At 43.7% G+C, this 22,320-nt stretch overlaps 1 protein-coding gene across 4 annotated transcripts; it reads right to left on the bottom strand.

Annotated features, from left to right (window-relative positions):
* Window positions 1-841: 841 nt before the first annotated feature.
* On the bottom strand, window positions 842-21,323 carry LOC131104646 (protein FAM184A-like). 4 transcript variants are annotated; one of them, XM_058052036.2, is made up of 24 exons: window positions 20,666-21,323; window positions 17,465-17,542; window positions 17,240-17,374; window positions 16,948-17,046; window positions 15,475-15,681; window positions 15,004-15,177; window positions 14,784-14,945; window positions 14,493-14,628; window positions 13,960-14,141; window positions 13,702-13,887; window positions 12,461-12,583; window positions 12,230-12,391; window positions 12,039-12,160; window positions 11,604-11,754; window positions 10,026-10,140; window positions 9,821-9,918; window positions 8,538-8,691; window positions 7,994-8,121; window positions 7,660-7,844; window positions 6,592-6,738; window positions 6,382-6,499; window positions 6,206-6,310; window positions 5,114-5,442; window positions 842-3,780 (listed from the first exon to the last, which is right to left on the bottom strand). In XM_058052036.2, the coding sequence occupies exons 1-24, from the start codon at window positions 20,858-20,860 to the stop codon at window positions 3,669-3,671; spliced, it is 3,603 nt and encodes a 1,200-aa protein (XP_057908019.2). In that variant the 5' UTR covers window positions 20,861-21,323; the 3' UTR covers window positions 842-3,668. The 4 variants fall into 4 exon arrangements, with proteins under 4 accessions (XP_057908019.2, XP_057908021.2, XP_057908022.2 ...); XM_058052038.2 differs by having other exon boundaries at window positions 5,317-5,442; window positions 20,666-21,321; XM_058052039.2 differs by lacking the exon at window positions 5,114-5,442 and having other exon boundaries at window positions 20,666-21,319.
* Window positions 21,324-22,320: the final 997 nt, after the last annotated feature.

Genomic DNA, 22,320 nt, shown 5'->3' with positions numbered 1-22,320 from the left:
ATCGAAAGAACTGAGGGCCTCACTTGCCTCAGTTAAGGCCAGTGTTTATGACTCCACCATGAGAAAGACACTGGGCCTGCATGGCAGAGAAAGACTTCCTGTGATACATGGAAGCATGAATTCAGCTGTCTACCAAAAAATTCTGAAGGAGAATGTCCAGCCATCTGTTGGCGACCTCAAGCTGAAACCAACTTCCTGGAATTAATTAAAACAGACCTTTTTGGCAGGAAGCACAAATCCAAGAAAATACAGCTGGAATAGGTTCAGATGCTGAAAGATCTAGAAAATTTTCTGTGCGGGTTATTATTATTGTAGTCAATGATGACAATGATTTAAAACACTACCAAAACTTATTTTCTAGGTGCATCAATACCAATAATTAGGCTACAGTGGATACAGCGACAACACTTACAATGTTCGCTCTCCTTGGGGTGGCTGTGTCTTCCAGCACAAGGCGTGTGCTCGGTAAAAAGTCCTCAGGTAAAAGATTCTGACAGCAAACATGCATTGAATTGAGAGCTAGGTATCCACTCTTCTGTCCGTGAATGACGCTTAGACAGTTATAAGTTATAGTTCAAAGTTTTTCATGTTAGCTGCTACAATAATAATAATAATAATAATATCTTGGTAGCTTGGTAGCTTATACAAGTTGATTATGTAAATGGAACGCTGTTTTTGGGAGTTTTTTTTGGAGGGCTATTGCATCACAATAGGTGTTTCCCATGATGTTCGTTGTTAGCTACCTCATATTAACTCGCATGTTCATGTTTCACATAAGGATTGTGAATGATGGGCAAAATTTCATGGACTATCGTGGTCTAACACACAAAACCATACGTCAGACATTACAACCATCATTTTATTGTCTGATAACATACAACAGAAATGATATAAATATAAACATTGTTATAATTGTTTGACATTTACATCAAAAAGGACAAGACAGGTCACACAGTAGATCCACTTTCAACTCAAAGTAGTCCAAACTTGAGGACTTGAAAGTGAAGAGACTTTATAGAGCACTACACAACATGAAAAAACCCCTCCAATTTCAAGAAGATGCATTTCACTGACGGCCACCTGGTGGCAGTATTCAGACAGGGACATTTCCCACCTGTCCCTGCTTGGCTGTTACATTTAAAAACATGTGGATATATCATATTAAACAGGAAGTGGTGACATTTTCACGTGAAGTGCCCCCACTTGGGGTGTTGGCTGCAGGATGCTGGCAGCCGTCCGTGGTGATGTAAATGTGTCGATGCTCCAGTTCACCAATCAGGTTCAAATAAAACGAGTGCTCAAGAAAACTGTGCATTTTTGAATTCCAAGAGAAAAGAACATAAAGCATCAGAGGTGATTGGAAGTTATCTTTGATACCTTTTCAAGTCTGTGCATGTTTCTTTACTTTTCTTTTTTTTTTGGAAAACATTCACAATTTAAGACCACGACAAGACCGTTACACAGATGTGCAAAAATGTTGGCATGGCCCTTAAAAGTCTCCCTTCCCTTAGGATGTGCTTCTTGCTCACCAGTCCTCAGAAGAAAACTCCTGTTGACACCGCCCACATGGATATTCAAAATAAAGTGCAATTAAATTAAAAATAATAGTAATCACAGCTCAGTGTGATCATCACAGTGTGCAAGGTGGAATGAACCAGCAGCGGTTGGACGTAGGGGGTGTATGAAATAATAGTCTGCCCCCTTTGCAGGGGTTTGATGAAGCTTAATATTGCTATAAAAAGAAAACAGAGTGTACAGTCTCAGGACAGCTCTGGAAAGTCAACATAAGTGGGATTTGAAAATATACATTCTCAGATCTGTTTTATGTCTCTTTCACATCCTTTTCAGTATCGGTGTTGCTACAGTGGTCCAGAATGTGGAAAAAAAACAACATAATGCACCAGTTGGAAGACATGCAGAAAGACATTTCAGCCCCTCAGTCCCCCAAATTATTGGATTTTAAGGTACCGTACACCTTTAAAGGAAAAAAAGGTGCAAAAGTCAAGTCTACGCCTCCCGTAGTACCATCCAAAGAAAGGTACTTGTTTTTCTGGGAGTGTGGAAGAAGACGGACAATGAGGTCATTGTTGCTCATAAAACATGAGACATTGATGGACGTTGGGACAGTAAGTGTACAAGCTTGCCGCAATCAAAAAGTGTACCACCGGGTGTCGCTAAAGATTACTGGCGTTCCTTCAACATGCCATTGTGTGAGCTTTTGGGAATGGCAAATGAAGCAGATGATGACCATGCATTGGAGACTGTACACACTACTGAACGTCCGCGACATTCACACTTCATAGACAGCGGCCCTATGAGAGTGTTTCTGTTTCGGCATGCTCTATGGTCTGTATTGCTAACAGAGACACAAAGAAAGTCCAATGCTCCCTTTAATGTGTGTCAAAACACATTCACTAAAAATATCAAGTATTTTCAAGTCATCGTTAATGTCAAGTCAAGTTCCAAATCTTTGATGATATTGTCAAAGCCATCAAAATTGTGATTCATGTGGCAATGCCTTATAGGAAAACATTAAAATGTTGTTTCATTTTCAGGGCGGCACGGCGGTCAAGTGGTTAGCGCGCAGACCTCACAGCTAGGAGACCAGGGTTCAATTCCACCCTCGGCCATCTCTGTGTGGAGTTTGCATGTTCTCCCCGTGCATGCGTGGGTTTTCTCTGGGTACTCCGGTTTCCTCCCACATTCCAAAAACATGCTAGGTTAATTGGCGACTCCAAATTGTCCATAGGTATGAATGTGAGTGTGAATGGTTGTTTGTCTATATGTGCCCTGTGATTGGCTGGCCACCAGTCCAGGGTGTACCCCGCCTCTCGCCCCAAGACAGTTGGGATAGGCTCCAGCACCCCCGCGACCCTTGTGAGGAAAAAGCGGTAGAAAATGAATGAATGAATGTTTCATTTTCAATCCATCCATTTTCTATGCCACTTATCTTCACTAGGGTCGCGGGTATGTTGGAGCCTATCTCAGTTGTCTTCAGATGATAGGCGAGGTAAACCCTGGACTGGTCGCCATAGTTCTGAGGGATACTTCTGGGGTGTTAAGTTGTTGTGTGATGAGTTTAGTCTTCTTAGTAAGATGACACTGTGGGTCAGACTGTTATGCTGTTATACCGTTACATATAATGACCTCCAGTGATTTCCAAAGCTCGTTGGGTCGTGGCCTACAGACCGGAATTGACGTTACTTACTGGTATGGCCCTCCCTTAATCCATGTTATAAACCCATAGAACTCCTCTGTGTGTCTCTTGTCTGATGACAGACCATAGACCATAACAGTTTGTTATACGATGAAGATTAGGATTATTAAAAATATCAGTTTGTCTCAATGGCTCCCCCTCCTGAGACTGCTGAGGTACCTCACAGTGAGCTCAGAGGTCGCTGCAATGGGACAGCTAGCTAAACTTGGCAGCGAGGAAGCTAGAACTAAACCACATTCAACAAAAATCCTGCAGCGTAACCCCTTCGTGATAACAGAATGAAGAGAAATCCTCCCCTGTGCCATGCAACCATGCATTTTTGTGGTGATGCCAATTATGAATGGGATCCCCACAGACTGCTTTTACATGACACCTCTGCTACCTTGCCAAAATCCAAATGTAGTTATCTGTCTCATTGCGTCCTCTTTAAACATAGTTGCATTTTTGCCCGTCAGAAAGAGAAGTAGTGAGCGTACAGCTCTTGTTTTTTTGCAATGTAATCTTTGCTTTTTCCTGCCTCCATTGCCTTGGGGTCTGATGGTGCTGCGTTTGCCTCATGAAGGCTAAGGGAGGGAATAGAAACATTAGTTAAAATGAGGTGTAGGGGCGAGGCAGTATCACTCTGATATAGTAAATATCCCCAAAAGACATGCACACATTATCTTCAGTGAGTCTTTCGTGTGTGCCCATATCAGAGGTATTACGGTACATGCCGAGCATTCGCATTATTCCACACAAACACATGGAGTTTTACCTTCAGGAAAACCCTCCCCATGCCATACATACACACAGAGCCCACAAAAGCACATTTATAAAGAACACGTCCACATAATATTTGAGCCAGTCTGGCAGATTTACTTTTTTTTGTTGTTGCAAGTAATAAAAACATCTTATTTTTCTCCTGCAGTTTCAATAATAGGTCATCCATCAGCCCACTCACTGAGAGAACAAAAACACAGCAGCGTTATCTTGAGAGTTTCACATTTACAGCCGGCACTATTTTTTTTCCTGTGGCTTTGAACGCAAAGTCGCAGTGCGACTGATTTGTAAAAGTGGCCTCTTTTTATAGCAACAAAAAGCAGACTGGGATTTGACGCATGTCTCAAATGGATATCCGATAAGGGGATGAAAATATCTAAGTAATAACAATGTCTTTCTTTAAAATTTAAAATTTATGGCACTAAAAGGCAGTTACGTATTTTTCCTCACAGAATGATTGTCTAAAATCCTTCATTCGGTTACAATTTTTATTCTTGTAAAATGTATGCTCCCATTTTTGCTGTTTTTGTGAAAATTTAGTTCTCTCGTTCAATAAAATTTTTGCCGCATTTTGGACACCCCTGATGAAGCCCATCAGAAATTATGTTAGATATGTTCATGCTAAAAGAGGGAGGTCGAATAGACTTAAATTAACATAGTAAGCAATTTCACCAAGCTCCCGATCTCTTTGTACGTCACTGAATAGCAGAAGCAGCATATAGTTACCATAAGCTTGGAGTGCCATCTTGCGGTTGTCAAGATTGTATAAATCACCATTTGAAATATTTTTGATAAGTCAAACCTGACCGTAAGCAGGACCAGCCCAACTATGAAAAAAGTGTGATTTATAGTTTGGAAAATATGGTAACTGTAACCTCAAACGCAAACGGCTGAAGGGCAGCACAGTTTGAGAATGGATACATTTTAATTCCTGCAGTGTTGTGCAACAAAAATGTGTCGTTGGGGGGGCATAGACCAAAAATAGTTTTAAATAAGGGGCAATGAGTTGATGGGGTGAGAGTGGTCGTGATGAGAACTAAAAGGGGACGTGGGAGACGGTGACAGTGGGGGGGGCAGCAAACATGGCTGTCGCATCATCTCAAGGCAGCCGTGGCAGCAAGTCACATGGTTTCTCACCTCCTACAACTTGCCTGATGCTGCGGCCCCTGAGGATGAGGAGTATGAGAGACAGCATGATTGGGCGGGGGATGAGGCGGAAGAGGTGGCGGATGCTGAGGCAGGTGAGGGAGAGGGCGCAGGACCGGCTGAGCTTTCTTAAGTCGGGGGAGGGTACGTCGGAGGGGGGAGTGAGGAGGCGCTGATGGGCCTCCAGGTCCTACCTCCTCCACCTCCGGTCCCTCATCTTCCTCACTTGCACGACTCACAGTGGGAGGGCTGACGAATCGGAGAGCTGACTGGCTAGGAAAGCGGGCCAAGCGTTGATCTGATTGGCTGCCTGGTTTTGACTACACACACACACACACAGAGAGGCGGGTCGGGGAGGAGGGGATACCGCATGATAAGTAAAGCAGCAACTTTGTAGTGTTTGGGTGGGAGCAGCCCACATCAGCATGCTGCAGGTCACTTCTTCAGTATGAACACAGAAAAACTGATGTTTTTAGCCATGTAGCTGGACATAAGCCTCAGTGAGCCGTATTCAAGCAAGTGATCGATATCTGAGGATGATGAGTGGTTTCTAAATACACAGTAGGAATAGTAGGTATAAAAGTTTGCCTGGGTATTGTAAATATGTCATTTGCAATAACTATTTTCGCAAGGGGGCGGGGCGTAATTTTGTCTTCCTTTAATTCTTCTAACTGAACGTGATGTGCTGAATGAGCCCAGTTTATAATTTCACTGAGTGTATTAATCCACTGTTTCATACTTTGTACTTTACACCAATCCTGGTTTATCATAGTTAATTGATTCCAGAGCCGACCGTGATAAGTGAAGGTCCTTATTTCCGTCTTCATAAATCAAATATTTTGATAGTTAGAGCATAGAAAACATGTTGCGAGCCCTCTCGACATGAAATAACACCCCTATAGTCACATTTACACTTAAATTCTGGTATGGTTCATTTCTTGATAAATGTTTACAATGACAATATTTGGTGGTGTGACGCAACACATGCAGCATGTGCGTGTAGACATGCAGGTACCCTGCACAGCACACGGGATTTAGGGAGCATTCAGGCACAGGCTGATGATGTCACACAAACCCACTGACCTTAATAAGTGGGTTGATGACCCCTACATTTGCGCTGGAGTTGAAGACCTTGCTGAAGCCGGTCTCTCTATTGACTAACTCCAGCTGGTAGAACTTTTTGTCATCCTGAAAAGAGACACTTTAAGTACTGGGTGTGCTTTATTTCAGACTTCAGCCTCAGAATTGGGTTCACTTACCACCAGCTTTTTGACCAGAGCCTCCCTCTCTGTGACCATCTCACGGAGCTCCGCAATAAGATGTAGATCTTCAGGTCGGCTCTCTCTGTTTCTCAACTTCTCTTCGGTACCCTCCAGCCTGGAAGGCCATGCATCAAGGAGCAAGCAAAAAAAAAACAACACATCAGTGATGGGAAAAAGGGGAGACATTCTGAGCATTGTGGTTCTTACAGGATTTGCAAAGCAGATATCTTGTCTTTGAGAACCTCCTGGGCCTTGTTGAAGTCGGCCAACATGATCTGAGTCTCTCTGTGATGGACCACGCTGAGCTCCCCCATGTCCCGCTCGTGCCTCTTTGCAAAGTCTTGTTCATGAGCCCTGCAGCAGAGACACACACACACAAACCTCGTTTTTTGTAAACCTTGCTTTTCATAGGATTGGGTTTTTGACAAAAATTCTGCCAAAAACATGTATCGGATATTACCTTTTGTTTACTGCAATTCCACATTTTGGTTACTGCAATTCTACATTTTGTTTGCTGTATATGTTATTGTTTTTGTTATTTGTTATTGTATTGTTAAATACATTTACATTGATTCTGAACAGCACCTGCCACCTTTTATACTTTTATACTTATTTTTATTTTTTTCCTTATTTTTTATTTTTACTTTCTAAAAAATGCACCATGCAGTTGGACTCAAATTTCGTTGTATGCAAAACGATGACAATAAAGGCGATTCTGAATCTGATTCTTGTTATATGGCCAAACAGTACCCAAACTCACTGATCACTGATGACTCGGTCTGTGTAAAGAATGGATAGTGGTTGGAGTTGGGACACTACAGACGGATTCCTGCCAGGAAATCGTCTTTATTATGTCTGTGTGCAGGTTATGTGTTCATAGAGTCCACACAGACCGATGAACAAATCCATTACTGTCTCCATCCCACGCTTATTAACTCATTGAACACCAAAGACTTATTTATACGTTTTTATGAACCCGAACACCCAATCCCAAAGATGTATTTTACATTTTTGTTTGCATAAGTGATGACACAACTGTACACTAGTAGATGTCACATTCAAGCAGTTTCAAACCATAAAAACGACTACAAGGTGGCAGAAGTTCATTTGATAAGCGCTAGGGGTCTGCATCCTACTAGGCCAGCCTTGTTAATTCAGACGGTCTCGCCTTCCTCACACTTCCGGATTGTGTCACGTGTTCACCCTGACATTCTGACACAATAGCTGCCTTCAATCTACAGATCAGTTCAGAAATCAATAAAAAAAGCCTCTAACCTAATCTGATGATTAGCTTCACTGCGCACCCGAAGCACCTCTTTGCCCTTCAGCTCCAGCTCTCGAGTCAGGGTGTCGATGGTCTCATTCAATGAGTGGATCTCGTGGTCTAGATCTGTGATGCGGTTGCTTCGGGAACACATCTCCGCCTGCAGGTCTGAGATGCGAACCAGCAGCTCCTGTTCCTGCATGACACAGAGGAAAAGACAAGTCCAAAGATCAGCGTTGCACACCGAAACTTGGTGTTGTTATGGCATCGGTGCAGAGGGGGCAAAAAAGAAGCAGACTTAGCCACCTGCAACTCATTAGCTGTGATCATTCTGACAATCGTTACCTGTTGGTGGCTGTGCTCCATGGCCTTCTCAAGTTCTCGTTTGGCAGATGAGTTTTCTTTCATGTGGATCTGCTTCAGGTGCTCGATGGCTGTAGCATGGAGGTGGTTTAGCTCGGCACGAAGGGACGCTGCCAAAAACATCCAGACAATCAGTCAATGAGCCTCCAATCTTTCCTCATTCGTCATTTATGTGCATTTAGAATTCATTTTGTGTATGTGAAACTATAACTATGTTTTATGGTAATATTTTTGCGACTGTGTATTGTAACTGTGTTCATTAGCTAAGAACTAAAAGAACTACAGAGTCATCCGCTGATGACATCATAGATGGGCGACGGAGCTCACTTTCAGTTCCTCTTTCCATCTATTAGCATGCTGCTAACAAGGACGTTTTGTGACGAAAGTATTTTACGATTATGGATATTTGCTAATTATCGGCTATCAGATATTTTCCTAATCATGAAAACACAAAACGTAAACACATGCTAACTGAGGCAGACACTAACCAAGGTTCCACTGGACAGCCTGAGTATCAAGCATTTACCCAGTTTGGCTTTTCCCTCGTCTTCCAGTTCAAATCGGAGTGTCTGGAGCTCCTGGTCTGATTGCTGTCTGAGGATGTCCAATGTCCTCCTGTGGGCCTCCTTCAGAGCATGAACCTCCTCTCTCTGCTCTTGCTTCAGACGCTCCTCCAGCGCCTGGACGGTGACAGAAAGCAAGAAGGAGAAGATGCTGAAAAACATGACGCCGAGACATTGATAGAAAATGTTGTACAATCCTCAGCCGCCTCAGTCTGCAAGAACTGAAATAACATTAAAACATAACAGAAAAGTCCTCTCAAATCATTTTGTTCAACGAGGCAATCAAGACCTCATTTATTAATCCTCTCGCATAAAATGTTTCTGCCTGCGTTGTAATTATAGAAACAGATTAGCTTCAAATCCTCCATTAGCCTCCTCCATTTTTACAAATAATTTGGTAGAGAAATGCATCTGTTCCTTCCCTGCAGTGTTGGTACTTTCCTCACAGGCTCATTATTTGCTTTCTGGCTGTCCACAATCAGTCATTTGTGTGCATTGATCATGTTGGCGCTTTGGCAAACGTACAGCTCAACACTATAATTTCCTCCCCTGAGGAAATAACTCCAGGATAATTCTTGCATCATATTGAAAAGATAAAAGAGAAAATATTCAGACTGAAGTGCTAGGAGACCAGGGGCTTCATGTAGAAAGGCTGCTTGAAATGTGCGGAAGCATCTTTTACGGCAAAATGCAAAACTCTGTGCAGAAACCAGACAGCATTATCACGCATCTTTTCAGAAACAGTGAATATGTATTTTTCTAAACCACATAACACTATTCACAGTTCAGTTGCAATTCATTTGTTCACCTCCTGTAATCCATATGTACTATTGCCTATTTTAAGTACATTGTATGACAAATATTTCATACTGGCTTTAACCATCTTTTAAATGTGACGCCTGACTTTGATTCTTTGATTTCTTTGTTCATGATCCAGGGTGCTTTTTTCCTTCAATGGAACAATGGAGCTTCAGCTTGTGCAGGGGGGTCAAATGGCACATGGCTATGTGGCATGCCTTATGACTGAAGGCCCTCATCTGTGTGGCTTTTTCAACAGGACAATGCAGCAGTTCACATCGCCCGCCTGACAAAGGACATCCTCTTTTGGACCATCCTGCGTGTTCCTTTGATCTAAATCCAATGGAGAACATTTGAGGATGGATGCCCTTCACCACCTGGAGCAACATTGCCACTAGTCTCCCGGAAACACTACGCATGCCTCGAGTGGACTATGTATGTACTGTACCCGGATCTGATGCTGCCGCGCCTCCTCCATGGTGCTCAGTGCACAGCAATGAGCCTCTTGTAGTCGATGTTCTCTCCTCTGATGTTCTCTCTGCATTTCTGGGAAACACAAACAAGGCGCTTTTCACACACAAAGCACAACGAGGCTGCTGTCGTATTAAGTATGGCACATGTGCGGTCTGATGTGTTCTTCAGGCCGACGTCACCTTTGAGCTGCTGACTCAGCAGCTCCCTCTCTTGGCTGAACTGAGACTGCAGCTGCTGCAGGGCTGCCTGCGACTGAGATAGCTGTAATTCCAGAGACTGTTTCAACAGAGAGATCTGCACGGGAAGGGAGGGGGGGGGGACAACATACATGTCAGTGATGATGCTCCACATCGTGCATCTGGTGTTGATGTCAAGATAGAAGCTACTCATCTGAAAGCACTAATAGCTTGTCAGTGAGAGCCAAAGAACAACTAGCATCAACCATCAAAAGGTGTCGTTTTGATGAGATACTGTGACTATCCCAAGCTTAAGAGGCTGTGAATTCTTCTCCATTCCTCTAGCAGTCAAATCCCCTGAAGGATTTAGTGCAGTGGGATGGAATTAGGGAGAGAGGGTGGAGAGGGGGGGAACTACATCAGCAACTGTAAAGTAAAAATGGCTTCAACGTGAGAGGATGCGAAGCACTACACTACTTGGGATGAGTTTGTTAGGGTTGTTGCTTTTGAGGTCGAAATCTATTCAATTTTAAGGGTGACTATGCATTACCTTTGCTTTGTGTTGTTACAGTCTACTTGCATTGGAGTCAGGCTGGTATGGAACAGTGTGGCCTTGACCAAATTGTTGTTTAAACATCTTCAAGGCATGGATGAAAATATAAATAATTGCATGATTGCATTTACTATGATGCGTGTCAACTGGTATACGTTACCTCTTGAGTTATGTTTTTTTGGTTACCTAGGTAGTAGTATTATTATTACTACTTCAGCAGAGGCATTATTTCCTCACAGATCCCCATAAAAGATGCACAGCTATAGCGTCACATTGTGGCCACCGAGTATACATTTTATGCAGAAAAACGTTTGTGAAGAGTGTTTGCAGGAGCAAAACCAACTGAAATAGTTTATTCACTACAAACTGATGCAACAAAATAGGTTCATGATGCAACTGGCTTTTGTCAATGTTGGACCGAATGTGGCGCTCTGCTTGCCAAGCTGCCATCGGTAGTCGCTGCCTACAGCTTGTCACAAAGTGTTTTTATCCGGGGCCACTGGCGTCTTGGCAGAAATCAGGACGCGCCTCGTTTGGCGTTTTGGATTGTGACTCAGCGGAGCTCCAACTTTGCCAGAGGCGGGATGGTGGACTGCGTCAGCCTAAATGAGTAGCCATGTTTCTATAAATTGTTCACAAATGTGTCCGTTTTCTTGTGATTAAAGTAAAAATGATGCATCCATGATCATTTTTTGAACTGCCCCAGGGGATGTTGTAGTGGAGATTGGCAGGTGAAAGACCAACAGTCAACTAAAATAATATAACTTCTACTGTCAACAACTGAGGCAGGTTAAATTCACAAATAAGAATCCAATGAAATACAATTTGGAAAGTTGCACATTTCTACGTTGCACAAACATCCATTGATGATGAGCACATTCTGCACGTTAATATCATTATTGGCAGAAAAAACAATATGATATAAAATGATCTCATTTTTAAGCAACCGATCGCCGGATGACAAATATTTTATTCAGACATACTGTACATCCAATGAGCGTTGCAACAAATTAGCATATGAAGCGTACCTGTTCAAGCAGGTCCTCCACCTTCCTCTGCCAGCCCTCCCTGGCGGCCATCATTTCCAGCTCTTTCTGCTGGGAGAGCTGAGTCAGCGCAGCCTGCTTGTCGGCGTCGTACTCCTCGCTCAGCTCCTCCCTCAGCAGCCGCACTTCTTCACTACAGAGGGAGGCAGAACATTTTAGAAAAACGTTGCATCCATGGCCTGATGTTGTGTGAATGCAGAGTGACAAGTATTTACCCTAAATACTACGATGTATTAAAAACCTATTTTTGCCAGACTGCTGAGAGACAAGCACTGATCCTAATGCTGTTGTGCTGCCGCTGGATGTCATCAAAAATGGTCCAGGATGCTACTATATGACTTATGACTCCAAAATATTAGAAGAAGACTGATGGTAAGATCACAGCCAAAAGCAAAAACATCACTTTTTTTATTTTACCGAAGGGCATCTCTCCATTTTTGGTCTAAGTTGTCCGCCATCTTGTCCATCTTTTGCTTCTCCTCTGTTCGGATGGACATCACTCTGGCCTCATGCTGTTGTTTCTCCGTCTCGATCTCCTCCTGCAATCATCCAGTGGAATTTGTCACGTGCTTTTTCCATCCTGGCTTTTCACGTCATGTCGTGCTCACCTGTAGATCGGTGAGAAGGTTGCTCGTCTCTCTGACCCGGGCTCTGGTGGCGTCGAGTTCTATCTTGAGCTTCTCCTGTGTGTCCTTCAAGCAGGTGATCTGGTTCTGTGCTGAGCTGACATTCTGGTCCCTCTCCCTAAGCAGTTCTTGGAGGTGTGACACCTGGGGAAATCCACCAATGAGTTATCAGTCACAGACAAAATGAGGGCGTTGACATTGTCAGACTCTGACCTCCTGATTGGCCATGTTGAGTTTGGCAGAAAGCTCCTCCTTCAAGTTGTCTAGTTGCTGCTGCACTCTGTCTCGCTGCTCCTCCAGAGATAGACGCTTTATCTCAAACTCCTGACTCATTTTCTGGGGAGGAGATTGTAAGAAACCAAACATTGACACAAATGATGCCAGCATATCCAGGATGCAGTTCAAATGGATGAAATGACTGGCAGACCGGTCTCGGCTCAGTGCTAAAAAAATGGAGTTTATTTGTCTTTGCTTGTCTATCCATATGTTAGCATGTCACTACTTGTGACTATTGTTGAGGCTAGAAATGACTGAATGCCGAGTTTTTGTACGCTTCCCTGGAGAATATTCAGATGCCATTTTTCAATGTTCGACACAAAATTCAGTGGCTATTTTTCAGATTAACACCCCCTAGCACCCCAAAATATAGCCGCCATAATCTTGCATCCTTCTTTTGGAGGACGAAATCCTGCAAAGTCTGCGTGGCAGGTGGTGTGAGCCTAATCCGTCAGATCCCACTCATCAACATCCACACTGAGCTGAAGCAGTTCTCCTTCAGGACCAGCGGATGTATCAGCTCACTCCACAGAGCTGCCACCTGCAGGCAAATTGACAAAATTCTGCCGCAGTCTCATCGGGCCAGGACCGGATTTGGAATTAATAGAGCATGAGAAATTAGTGTGATGGCTTTCGGAACTTTTTAATATCTTGCTGGCAGAAATGAAAAGTTTACAGAAGATGAAAGTTCTTTAAAAAAAAAAAAAAAAAAGACCATGTTTGTCATTGCCCTTCCACATCCCGTCTGATTTGTCCTGCTATAAAAACAATCCTACTCTCTTCTCTATCTCATTCTTTCAGGGAGGCTGTCATGCGACGCCCACATGGTTGCACAATGCTCAGAGGCAGGATTTAACGTCAACATCAACCAATTAGCAGTTAGCTTCATCCAGTCTTGGAAGTGGGCGCTCTGAGAGGAGGAAGGTAAAAGATAAAACTAAAAGATACATCCTGGCTTGTTATCATTTACGTGAGTTGATTTTCTGAATATGTGATTAGTATGCTTGTGGTCGTCCGTGAGGTTATACAATAACGAAGGAAGGAGTGACCTAATTAAAAATGTGCAGCCACTAGAGGGGGCTTTTTGCATTTTGCATTTCTTATGTTTTGGCTGGATGCCGACTATGAATTGCCGCACGTGGAAGCCGCTGCCTGCCAGGTTTAATCAGCAGACTCACCATCATGAGAAGCCTCTTCTCCTCCTCTTTCTCCTGTTGGACTTCCTCCCTCATGGATCGGTGCTTCTCCTCCATCTCCTCTAATGCCCTGACCTGGGCCTCCTTATAGCGACGCGTCTCCTCCTCGTAGTGAGCCCTCAGTCTGGAGAGCTCCTTCTCGTAGCCCTGGTGCTCCTCCCGCAAAGACTGAGGAGAAGAGGAGAGATGTTAATGTGATCGTATGACCTTGAGTGACCTATGGACTTATAGGAAATGCACCTGCTCCAGTTTTAGCACTTGCTGTTTGTGCTGTTCGCTGGCCGCCTGGTTCTGGTTGAGCAGGGCCTCCCTTTCCTGCTCCAGCCTGCCGATCTTCTCCTTCAGGCGACTCTGCTCCTGGTCTAGGTTCCTGATGGAAGCCTCGTGAGCCATCTGGGTGGCCTGCAGGGAGCCGATCTGACCTGAGAAGCAAATAAATGACCAATTTTCTAAGCCTGATTGCTACAGGCCATAATATTAGGTAATCCTGCACAATTTCATGATATTTATGATTGGGTTTTAGCTGGGTGTTGATTACAGCTGCCACAGAAGCTCATGTTTTTATTCGGGACTTATTTTTAGGGATTATTGCACATGTTGTGATATAATTCAAATTTCATAAAAGCCTGTTCTTCCAGTGATTGAATCTGGTGCTTGAATGTGATACCTTATATTCCCCTTTTCGTTAATTCAGCCATTTTTAGTCTTAAAATGCTTAATTTATGTGCACATGTTTGACCCGTAATCCTGTGATTTATTAATTAATCGCTCACTCGCTTTGTGGAGGATCTCCGTTGCCTGCTGCTGGACTCGTTCCCTGCAACCCTCCAACTCATACTCGGTGTCCTTCAGCTGCATCACCCAGATCTCACCATCCTGCATGGCTTCTTCCAGTTGCTTGTGCAGGTTCTGCAGCACGCAGAACATAAAAAATTTAACAAGCCAGCCATCTCCTCCTTCAGAAATACCCGCAGCACCTCACAGACCTCCCTCTGCTTTGAGCATTGAAAAACATTTTCACCCCAAGGTTTTTTATTTTCATCACTAAAACAGATCTTCCTCGCCTTAATCGTTCCCTCGGCGTTGACCAGAGATGTCTGCAGTCTGTTGGTCTTGTCCCGGTTTTCCCGTGCCTCCTCCTGGGCTCTTTGAAGCTCATTCCTCAGCTTGGATAGGGAGCGCTGTAGCGCTGCCTCCTGCGCCTGGAACTCCTTCCGAAGCTCAACCTTAACGCAAGGAGGCACCGTCATTCACATTCCCGACCAGGATTACAAGGAGTTCTACCTCAGTCCTTTTCCAGGCTAGCAGGTTTTCAGTGGTGAGCTGGTGTGTTCTGGTCATGGCCTCCAGCTCTCGTTCATAGTACTCCTGAGCCTTGGCCAACTTGGCCTCGTATTCCTCCACCACCCGGACCTTATCCTTGGTCAGCTCTTCCACCCTCTCCATCAAAGACTCCACCTGCATTTGGACAAATAAAAGAAACAGCTTTCCTTGCTGTACTTTTTCCAGATTTGGTTTGAACTTTCTTTGTGATGCTGCTTATAATCCCTAGGGGGTCTTTTTCAGTCTTCTTATCTGTTGTATTAGTTGATAGGAAAGGAAAAATGGGAGTAAAAGAGCGGGATGACATGCAACAACTCACATCTCCACAACAACAACAACAAAACCCTGCGTTTGCAAGTAACTTGCTGTAAAAAGTCTCCAAAAGCCAAAGTTAATGAACGTCAAGCTCTTCTCTCTTCCTCTCTGTCCCACCTCTTGTCTATGGAGGTCGGCCAGTTTCTCCTGGTCTTCGTTGGAGGTGGCGCTCTGGTTCTGTTGGCTGCTTAGAAGATCCTCCACCTCCAGGCGGTGGTTGGACCTCAGCTCCTCCAGCGCTCGCCGCTTATCCGCCTCAAACTGGGCCTGCGCTTGGCTGAACGCCCGCAGCTTCTCCTCAAAATCCCGACGCATCTCCTCCACCTAGTGAGACCACGGGAAATATTCTATTCTATTTGGAGCGCCAACTCCCACGGTAGTTCGCTCCAAAACTGCAAAATGTTTGACTGGAATATCTTGACAAAAGCTGACATAAGCGAATGCTTGCAGCTTCCCTGCTCCTTCGGGCGCGTAGACAAATCACACAGACATGTAAAAAATATAGAAAAATGCAACGTGAGATGACATGCCATGCCTTTATGATCGCAAGACAAGGAACGCTACATCAGCACGTGGAGGTGACACCACAAAACGATGACATGTGACATGTGGATTGATATGGTATGATATATGAAATCTTACTAAACTGCTTTATTCTTGCTTTTATTGTTCGCATCTGCCACTGAAGGACGCATGCGGTTGATATGCTGTTAGCCCAATCATTCATTGTCGTAGCAAAAGCATCATTTTTGGGCTGGCAGGCATGTGAGAATAAGCAAATGGCTGATCAGCTGGGAGTTTGTGAGCTGCCTACCAAATGGCACATACCTGGACTGCTAATTCCGAAACATTGGTTCTCAACTGGTCTGCCAGAAAGACCCACATCACCCCTTGATGACAAGCCACCACCCAGTGTCTGCTTTGTGGATGCAATCATCATCACCCCCTACTAGGGGAACATCATTTTCCTGACTCCGGAGGTTGTTTAGCAGTCTGATGGTTGTTGGTTCAAATCCTTGATCCTACTTTATACGTTTCAATATTGGGTCTGCTTTTTGACTTTCCAACATTTCAAATCCGGCCTTTTTTTTAACGGCAAGTTAAACCGTGTAAAATCACTTTACATGACTATTGCATTCCATTTATTCTGCACGGTGACACAATTCAGGTGGAAGATTGGCCGTCTCCCGACGCAATGGCTGCTGGTTCAATCCTCAGTCCTTTTGTAATCGTTTAACATCCTTATACATTTCACCAACAAATCTAGCTTAAAAAAGATACTGTATCTATACATGAATATTCTGAATAATAATTAGGATTAAATCAGGAATGAACCACAAACCCGAACAAAATACAAAACTAATGTAAATATGAATTTATAAAGAGGAATCTATAAATAAAGCATGTAAATATTTCATCCAAATGCCGCTAGTTATTGGAGGTATGATCAATGATCTGAGCCTTTCTGATCATTAGGCCCCACCCTAAAAAAACGCATACAGTGTGTATGCCAGGAGCCGGACTCAAACTCTCCCGGTCGGCCTAATCATTTTAGTACTATTTGATTTATTTAATTGTGTGTGTGTGTACCTCTCTGCTCATCGAAACCACTCGCTGTGTGTGTTGGGCTTCGGTGCAGAGCTGGGAATCCTCCATTCTCTGTCTGTACATCTCAAACTCTGCAAGAGCCTGCAAGAGCACAATCATTATCATTAAGCACACACGTGATGCTGCCATCCTGCTGTTTGCTCACGTGTGCTTATTAGATCCACTCATGTCTCCCACATGTCTATTACATAACATGTCTCAAGGAACTTAATGCCCATAATTTATGCATCTAAAGCCAGTTCACCATCATGCTAAAGGCAGCAAAATAAAGCACCTGTCTCTTCATGTGCTCATGGAGTTCCACAGATTCCTCCAGACTGGCCAGCCGCCGCCGAAGGTCAGCCTCGTCCGCCATCTTGCTCTTGTACTGCATGATCTTGTCTCTGGTTTCGGTCACGATGTGCTGCACCTGGGGGAAATGCAAAATGACAACATATTGTTTTGACACACAAAAATATCCCAAAATAATCATGAAAATAATCTTCAGTGGGGATGGTACCTCATCCTCATGGGCTTCCTTCAGAGACTCGATCTCCTCTTCATGCTCATCGTTTTTGGTGTTGAGAGCATAAATAACCTAGCAAAATGAGACAACAGAATGAAGATTTCATGAGATTTCAAGATTTCAGTCGTACAAGGAGAAGACAAATAAACAGACTGACAATGACAACGTGGTCACCTCCTAGTAGGTTATTTGTACAACGTTTTGGCCAGGAAAGTGAATTCACACATCTGGTAATTGAATATGTATTTCTCTGCATTACACCGTTAAACTTCAATTAGCTGCGCACAAGCTAGAGTGAGGAACATCTCCTCAGTCATGCTCACTCACTCCCACAAGCATAAGCTGCTTTTAGAAGCTCTGCAGGTGAATGATATGCACTTCCTGCAAATGAAGCTTGAGCTTAAGCGATTTTAAGACACCCCCCCAGCTAAGCACACACACCCGAATTGAAGAAATTGTGAAAAAGTGTTTTCCCCTTCCTGACTTTTTCGTATTTTTGTCATGTTTGTCACACCTGAATGTTTCAGACCACCAAACAAATGTAAATGTCAGTCAATGACAACACAACTGAAAACAATATACAGTTCTTTAATGAAACGTTTTATTATTAAGGGAGGAAAAAACTCAAACCGACATGGCCCTGTGTATATAAGTCAAGTTATATAAGCCAGTTTCTGTGCAATCTGTGTCTTTCCTTCCTACGAGAGAATCACAAACATGTCAGTTGGTCCTTTTGTGGGAGGGCTGAAATGCAGTGGAAATCTTTTTTGGGGGGGGGGATTTAAGTTCTTTTCATGACAATCAAAGATTTTGCTATTCATTGCCATTCAACCTATCACTCTTCATAACATTGTGAGTATATGCAAATTGCCATCATAAAAACCTGAGGCAGCAGTTCGTGAAAAATAATATTTGTGTCATTCTCAAAACTTTTGGCCATGACTGTACAGGACAGTCATGGATCTGGCGTACACATACGTAGTACATACTACTATTACCGTTAGCTAAACCTAAACAGAGTGAAGGCACAATATTCAAACCATGATGTATTGAGGGATGACTGTACCATCAATCATATTGTTAAAAAAATCATTTGTTGTACAAAATAACACATTTTAAGTGTCTGCAGCTAGGGTTGAACCAGTGTCTTCACCCTTATAAGGCGACAGCTGTACCATTACACCCAAGGACCAGTCATCATATACACCAATTAAATAACAAAATCTGTACAGTAGTGGGGAGTGATGGCATCATCTCAGAAATGCACCCAACATTATTTGCAAGTTGTTCTCGTTCCAGCGATAAAGAATGGATCAAAAAGGTCCATTTCAGCCTTCTGTTCTATGAAAGCCTTTGATTCCCAGCCCTGCATCAGCCATGGAAGCACTGCTTTAATTATACATGATTATTGTAATGACGCCTGCTGCTTTCATCTCTTTTCTTCTTGCTTTCCCCGTTGTCTCTCCCAGGAATGCAGACACATTACTACTTGTGTCTCCAGGTTTCATAAATAGAAAAGATATTCCACATGCAACAAAACAGTGATGAACGATGCTGCTTATGTGCTTCTAGTCACACTTCTTAGAGGTATGTGCATCTGCAGTGTGTTTGTGACATTTTGCATGTCTTTTCACCATTTACAGTGCTAAGCAAAACAAAGCTGCTGTCATCGTAATTGCATCACCATCACTTCTTGCGAGTGTTGGAGTTCTCAAAGCATCGTGTCACACAATTGATTTGAATTTGGCCTTTTCACCTCCTTTTAAGATAAGGAGTATAACAACTTGACACTGCTTTTCGGAGGCACGGCACATATAAGTGGTGTGGCTGTGTGAGAAGTACGTTGGTAAACTCCACTCCCTGATGCCTTAAAAAGAACCTATTGTGCTTTTTCCACTTTTCTGACCTATAATGAGGTCAGATAATGAGGTTTGCGCATTTGGTAGGGAGCCCTGAAAGAAGTTTGTGATCTGTGATTTCTCTGAACGCTCGGTTGCAGAGAGTTTTTTCAAGCACTGGCTCTCTGTGATGTCACAGATTGCCTGTCTTCCTTACTATATTGGCATGTACTGTAGGCCAGATACATTCTCTGCCTTCCACCAAGCTCTGCTATTTGTTTACAATTCCTAACAATGAAAACAACAGGCAGAAGTGGATGGAGTTCCTGATTCCCTACCATCAAAAGAAAAATATTGTAAACTGTCAACAGCATTTCACACTGTTTTGTGAACATTGGCCAGGATGCAGCTGGACTACTGTTGCTGTTGCTGAAGCCCGACGCTCATGTGGAAGAGACAGAAGAGCAAGCAGTAACAATTCATCAGTGTTTATTTTGTGTAAGTAATGGAACCAAAGGGGTTTTCTGTGTAACATTATAGTGTGTGCATACAGGAAGCGGGGGAGTTCCGCAAAAAAACGTGTAATGACCACATTAGCTGACAATGTAGTTATGCCACACATTAATCATCCTTGTTCTTGTCTTTGTTTCTTGCAGGGAGAAAATCATCTCATTTGCTCCCATTAAGCAAGGCACTAGGGGATTTTCTTTTGAATACAACCAAAACAGAATCTGAGAAGAGGGATTTTAGCTCAGCCATGCACTGGGCACAAAACCAACTTAGTGAGGTGGCCTCATTCACCATAAATATCTGACCTATGGACGGTGGAGCAGCCATCACAATCACACAAAGTGTTCAACCTGCCTTCCTTTGTCTGCACGTTATGTAAAATGCATGTAGTTTGTTGTTTCTGCTCGCACTGCACGTTTGGTTCTGTTTCCGCTTCCACCCACAGCTGCCACCTCGACTCTCCTCCTTACTACTGATAGTATTGCTGCACACGGCTCTGCTCTCAGGTATACAGACTGACAAAGCTCTGCATCCCCTAAGATTACGTAACCCCCCCAGTCCTCCTGGCGGCAATGGCTGCTTTGAGATAACGTGCACAGGTTCAACACTGATGATGAGTGAACTCTGGATTTTTACATAGACATAAGTCTAAATATATAAATGCATATTATCTAGATATTTGGGACTAGCGCAATGAAAAATCATAGCATCATCCAAAAGCACCAAACACTGCACCAATCAGTAGGATGGCTTGACTTCCCCTCATGTTTACTAGTAGGAGCCTCCCGCGCCAAAAGACCCCCCCCCCACTCCACCTCCATCCCCACCTGCACCAAGCATCACTCACCTTGGTCAGCTGCGCGATTTTCTTACTCATCTTCAAATGAAGATCCTGCGTGTATTCCAGCGTTAGGCTCCCGTCGTAGAACATGTTGGATGTTGACGATGGGATGTATTTGGCGCCGCTGCTGCTGCTGCTGCTGTTGCTGCTCGTGCTCGTCGAGGCACTGTACGCGGGCTGCCAGCCTGCCCCCGTCGCCATTTTCACCGGGATGTATAAAACCCAAAAGGGTTGTACGGAAATAAAATGGAGCTAAGCGTGCGATCCTGCCATTGTTGTGGGGGTGCCGAGTGGGGGCAGTCCCATCGTACACGCGCCCGCGCCTGAATGACAAGAGGCGGAGATGCGCACCAGATGTTCATCCAATGGCGCGCACGCACCTTTATAATGCGGCTCTCGACGCCAGCTGTTCACTTGAAACGGATGACGGCGGACATGTTGACGGACGACGGACCTTCCGGTGGCATCCTGCTTCCCAGCCTGGACTCTCAGGGTGATGCCTTCACTGGCTGTCGGAAAGTTTGCACCCTAGAAAAACATTAAGTTCAAGAGTCAAACTACACGCCCAAAATCATTTTAATTTAATCTTCGGAAACGTCTGTTAATCTGTCATATAGCACGTATACATGCACCGTAACAAAGCATGAAAATACGATGTCTTTTCTGCACGCACACATTGTTTATCGATTGTTTAAAATGACTTCTGACGTCATACCCTAATTTTATCAGTTTAAGCTATTGTACTACACTGACATCTTGTGGTCACACTATTAACCTGCATTTAAGATTACTTTCTGAGCACACACTCAGCTTTAAGCGCCGACATGAGCATCAATGTGAATAATTGTTCGTAATAACATTAGCACAGACAATGAACCATACCGAACCGTACCGTACCGCACAATCACAAAAAGTGAGGGAAAGACGGACGGGAGTGTTCAAAGTGCGGCTGATGGGCCATTTGTAGCACAGGTTAGTTTTTATTCTGAACATTGTAGGAATAAACAGCAAAAATGGTAAACAAAAAAATGGAAAGAAAAGCCCATACAAATATCAAAGCACCCCCCCCCCCCCCCCGTGTTATGATGACTAGCTGAGTTGAACCCTGGAAGCTCAGCCTGAGGTGATGGCATAGAGAGCAGCCTTTAATGCAAATCAGCCCAAACATCCCGAAATGAACACTGTGACTTATAGCCAAAAACCAAAGTACAAACAACCACTGCTGGGGCGACGCCAACATCAAAACAGAATGGCATCTAGATGGAAATAAATGGAGGAAAACACATGGGGAAAAAGTAAGTAAGTCGGTAGATTACTGGTTGATACTCCCGAAAAAGGAAAACAAGTCCATGAAGCAACATGAGTAAAAAAAAAAAAAAAAAAGAGGCATATCGAGTTGACCAGCAGATGGCCTCAAATTCTCAATAATCTCAGTGCGGACTTCCTTGAATAATCTGACTTTCATTCAGTATTTGAATGGAAATTACACAGCTGAAAATGTCAACCTCCTCTGACAACACACCCGCCCCCAGTTTGATTGACACCTCCACTTAATCACTCCATCACCTGCATCTTCACCAATGAGGCAATCACAGATCAACTCGATAAAATGCACGTTATCGTGTGGTTAGAGGTGCTACTGGATCAAATGAATATTTTAG

Source organism: Doryrhamphus excisus, linkage group LG15 (genome assembly GCF_037039965.1).
Source record: "Doryrhamphus excisus strain RoL-2023G ecotype Guam linkage group LG15, RoL_Dexc_Guam_v1.1, whole genome shotgun sequence".
NCBI lineage: Eukaryota > Metazoa > Chordata > Actinopteri > Syngnathiformes > Syngnathidae > Doryrhamphus > Doryrhamphus excisus.
The sequence above is the reverse complement of the archived record's forward strand: the minus strand, read 5'-3'. Positions and strand labels throughout refer to the sequence as shown.

Excerpts from the sequence above, each read along its gene's own strand:
- LOC131104646 (XM_058052036.2), bottom strand. The coding sequence starts at position 20,860 with ATGGCGACGGGGGCAGGCTGGCAGCCCGCGTACAGTGCCTCGACGAGC. Across the intron at positions 9,919-10,025 it reads GCTGAGTCAGCAGCTCAAAG|AAATGCAGAGAGAACATCAG; the intron begins GTGACGTCGGCC and ends TGTGTTTCCCAG. Across the intron at positions 5,443-6,205 it reads TCATCAACCCACTTATTAAG|TCAAAACCAGGCAGCCAATC; the intron begins GTCAGTGGGTTT and ends GTGTGTGTGTAG.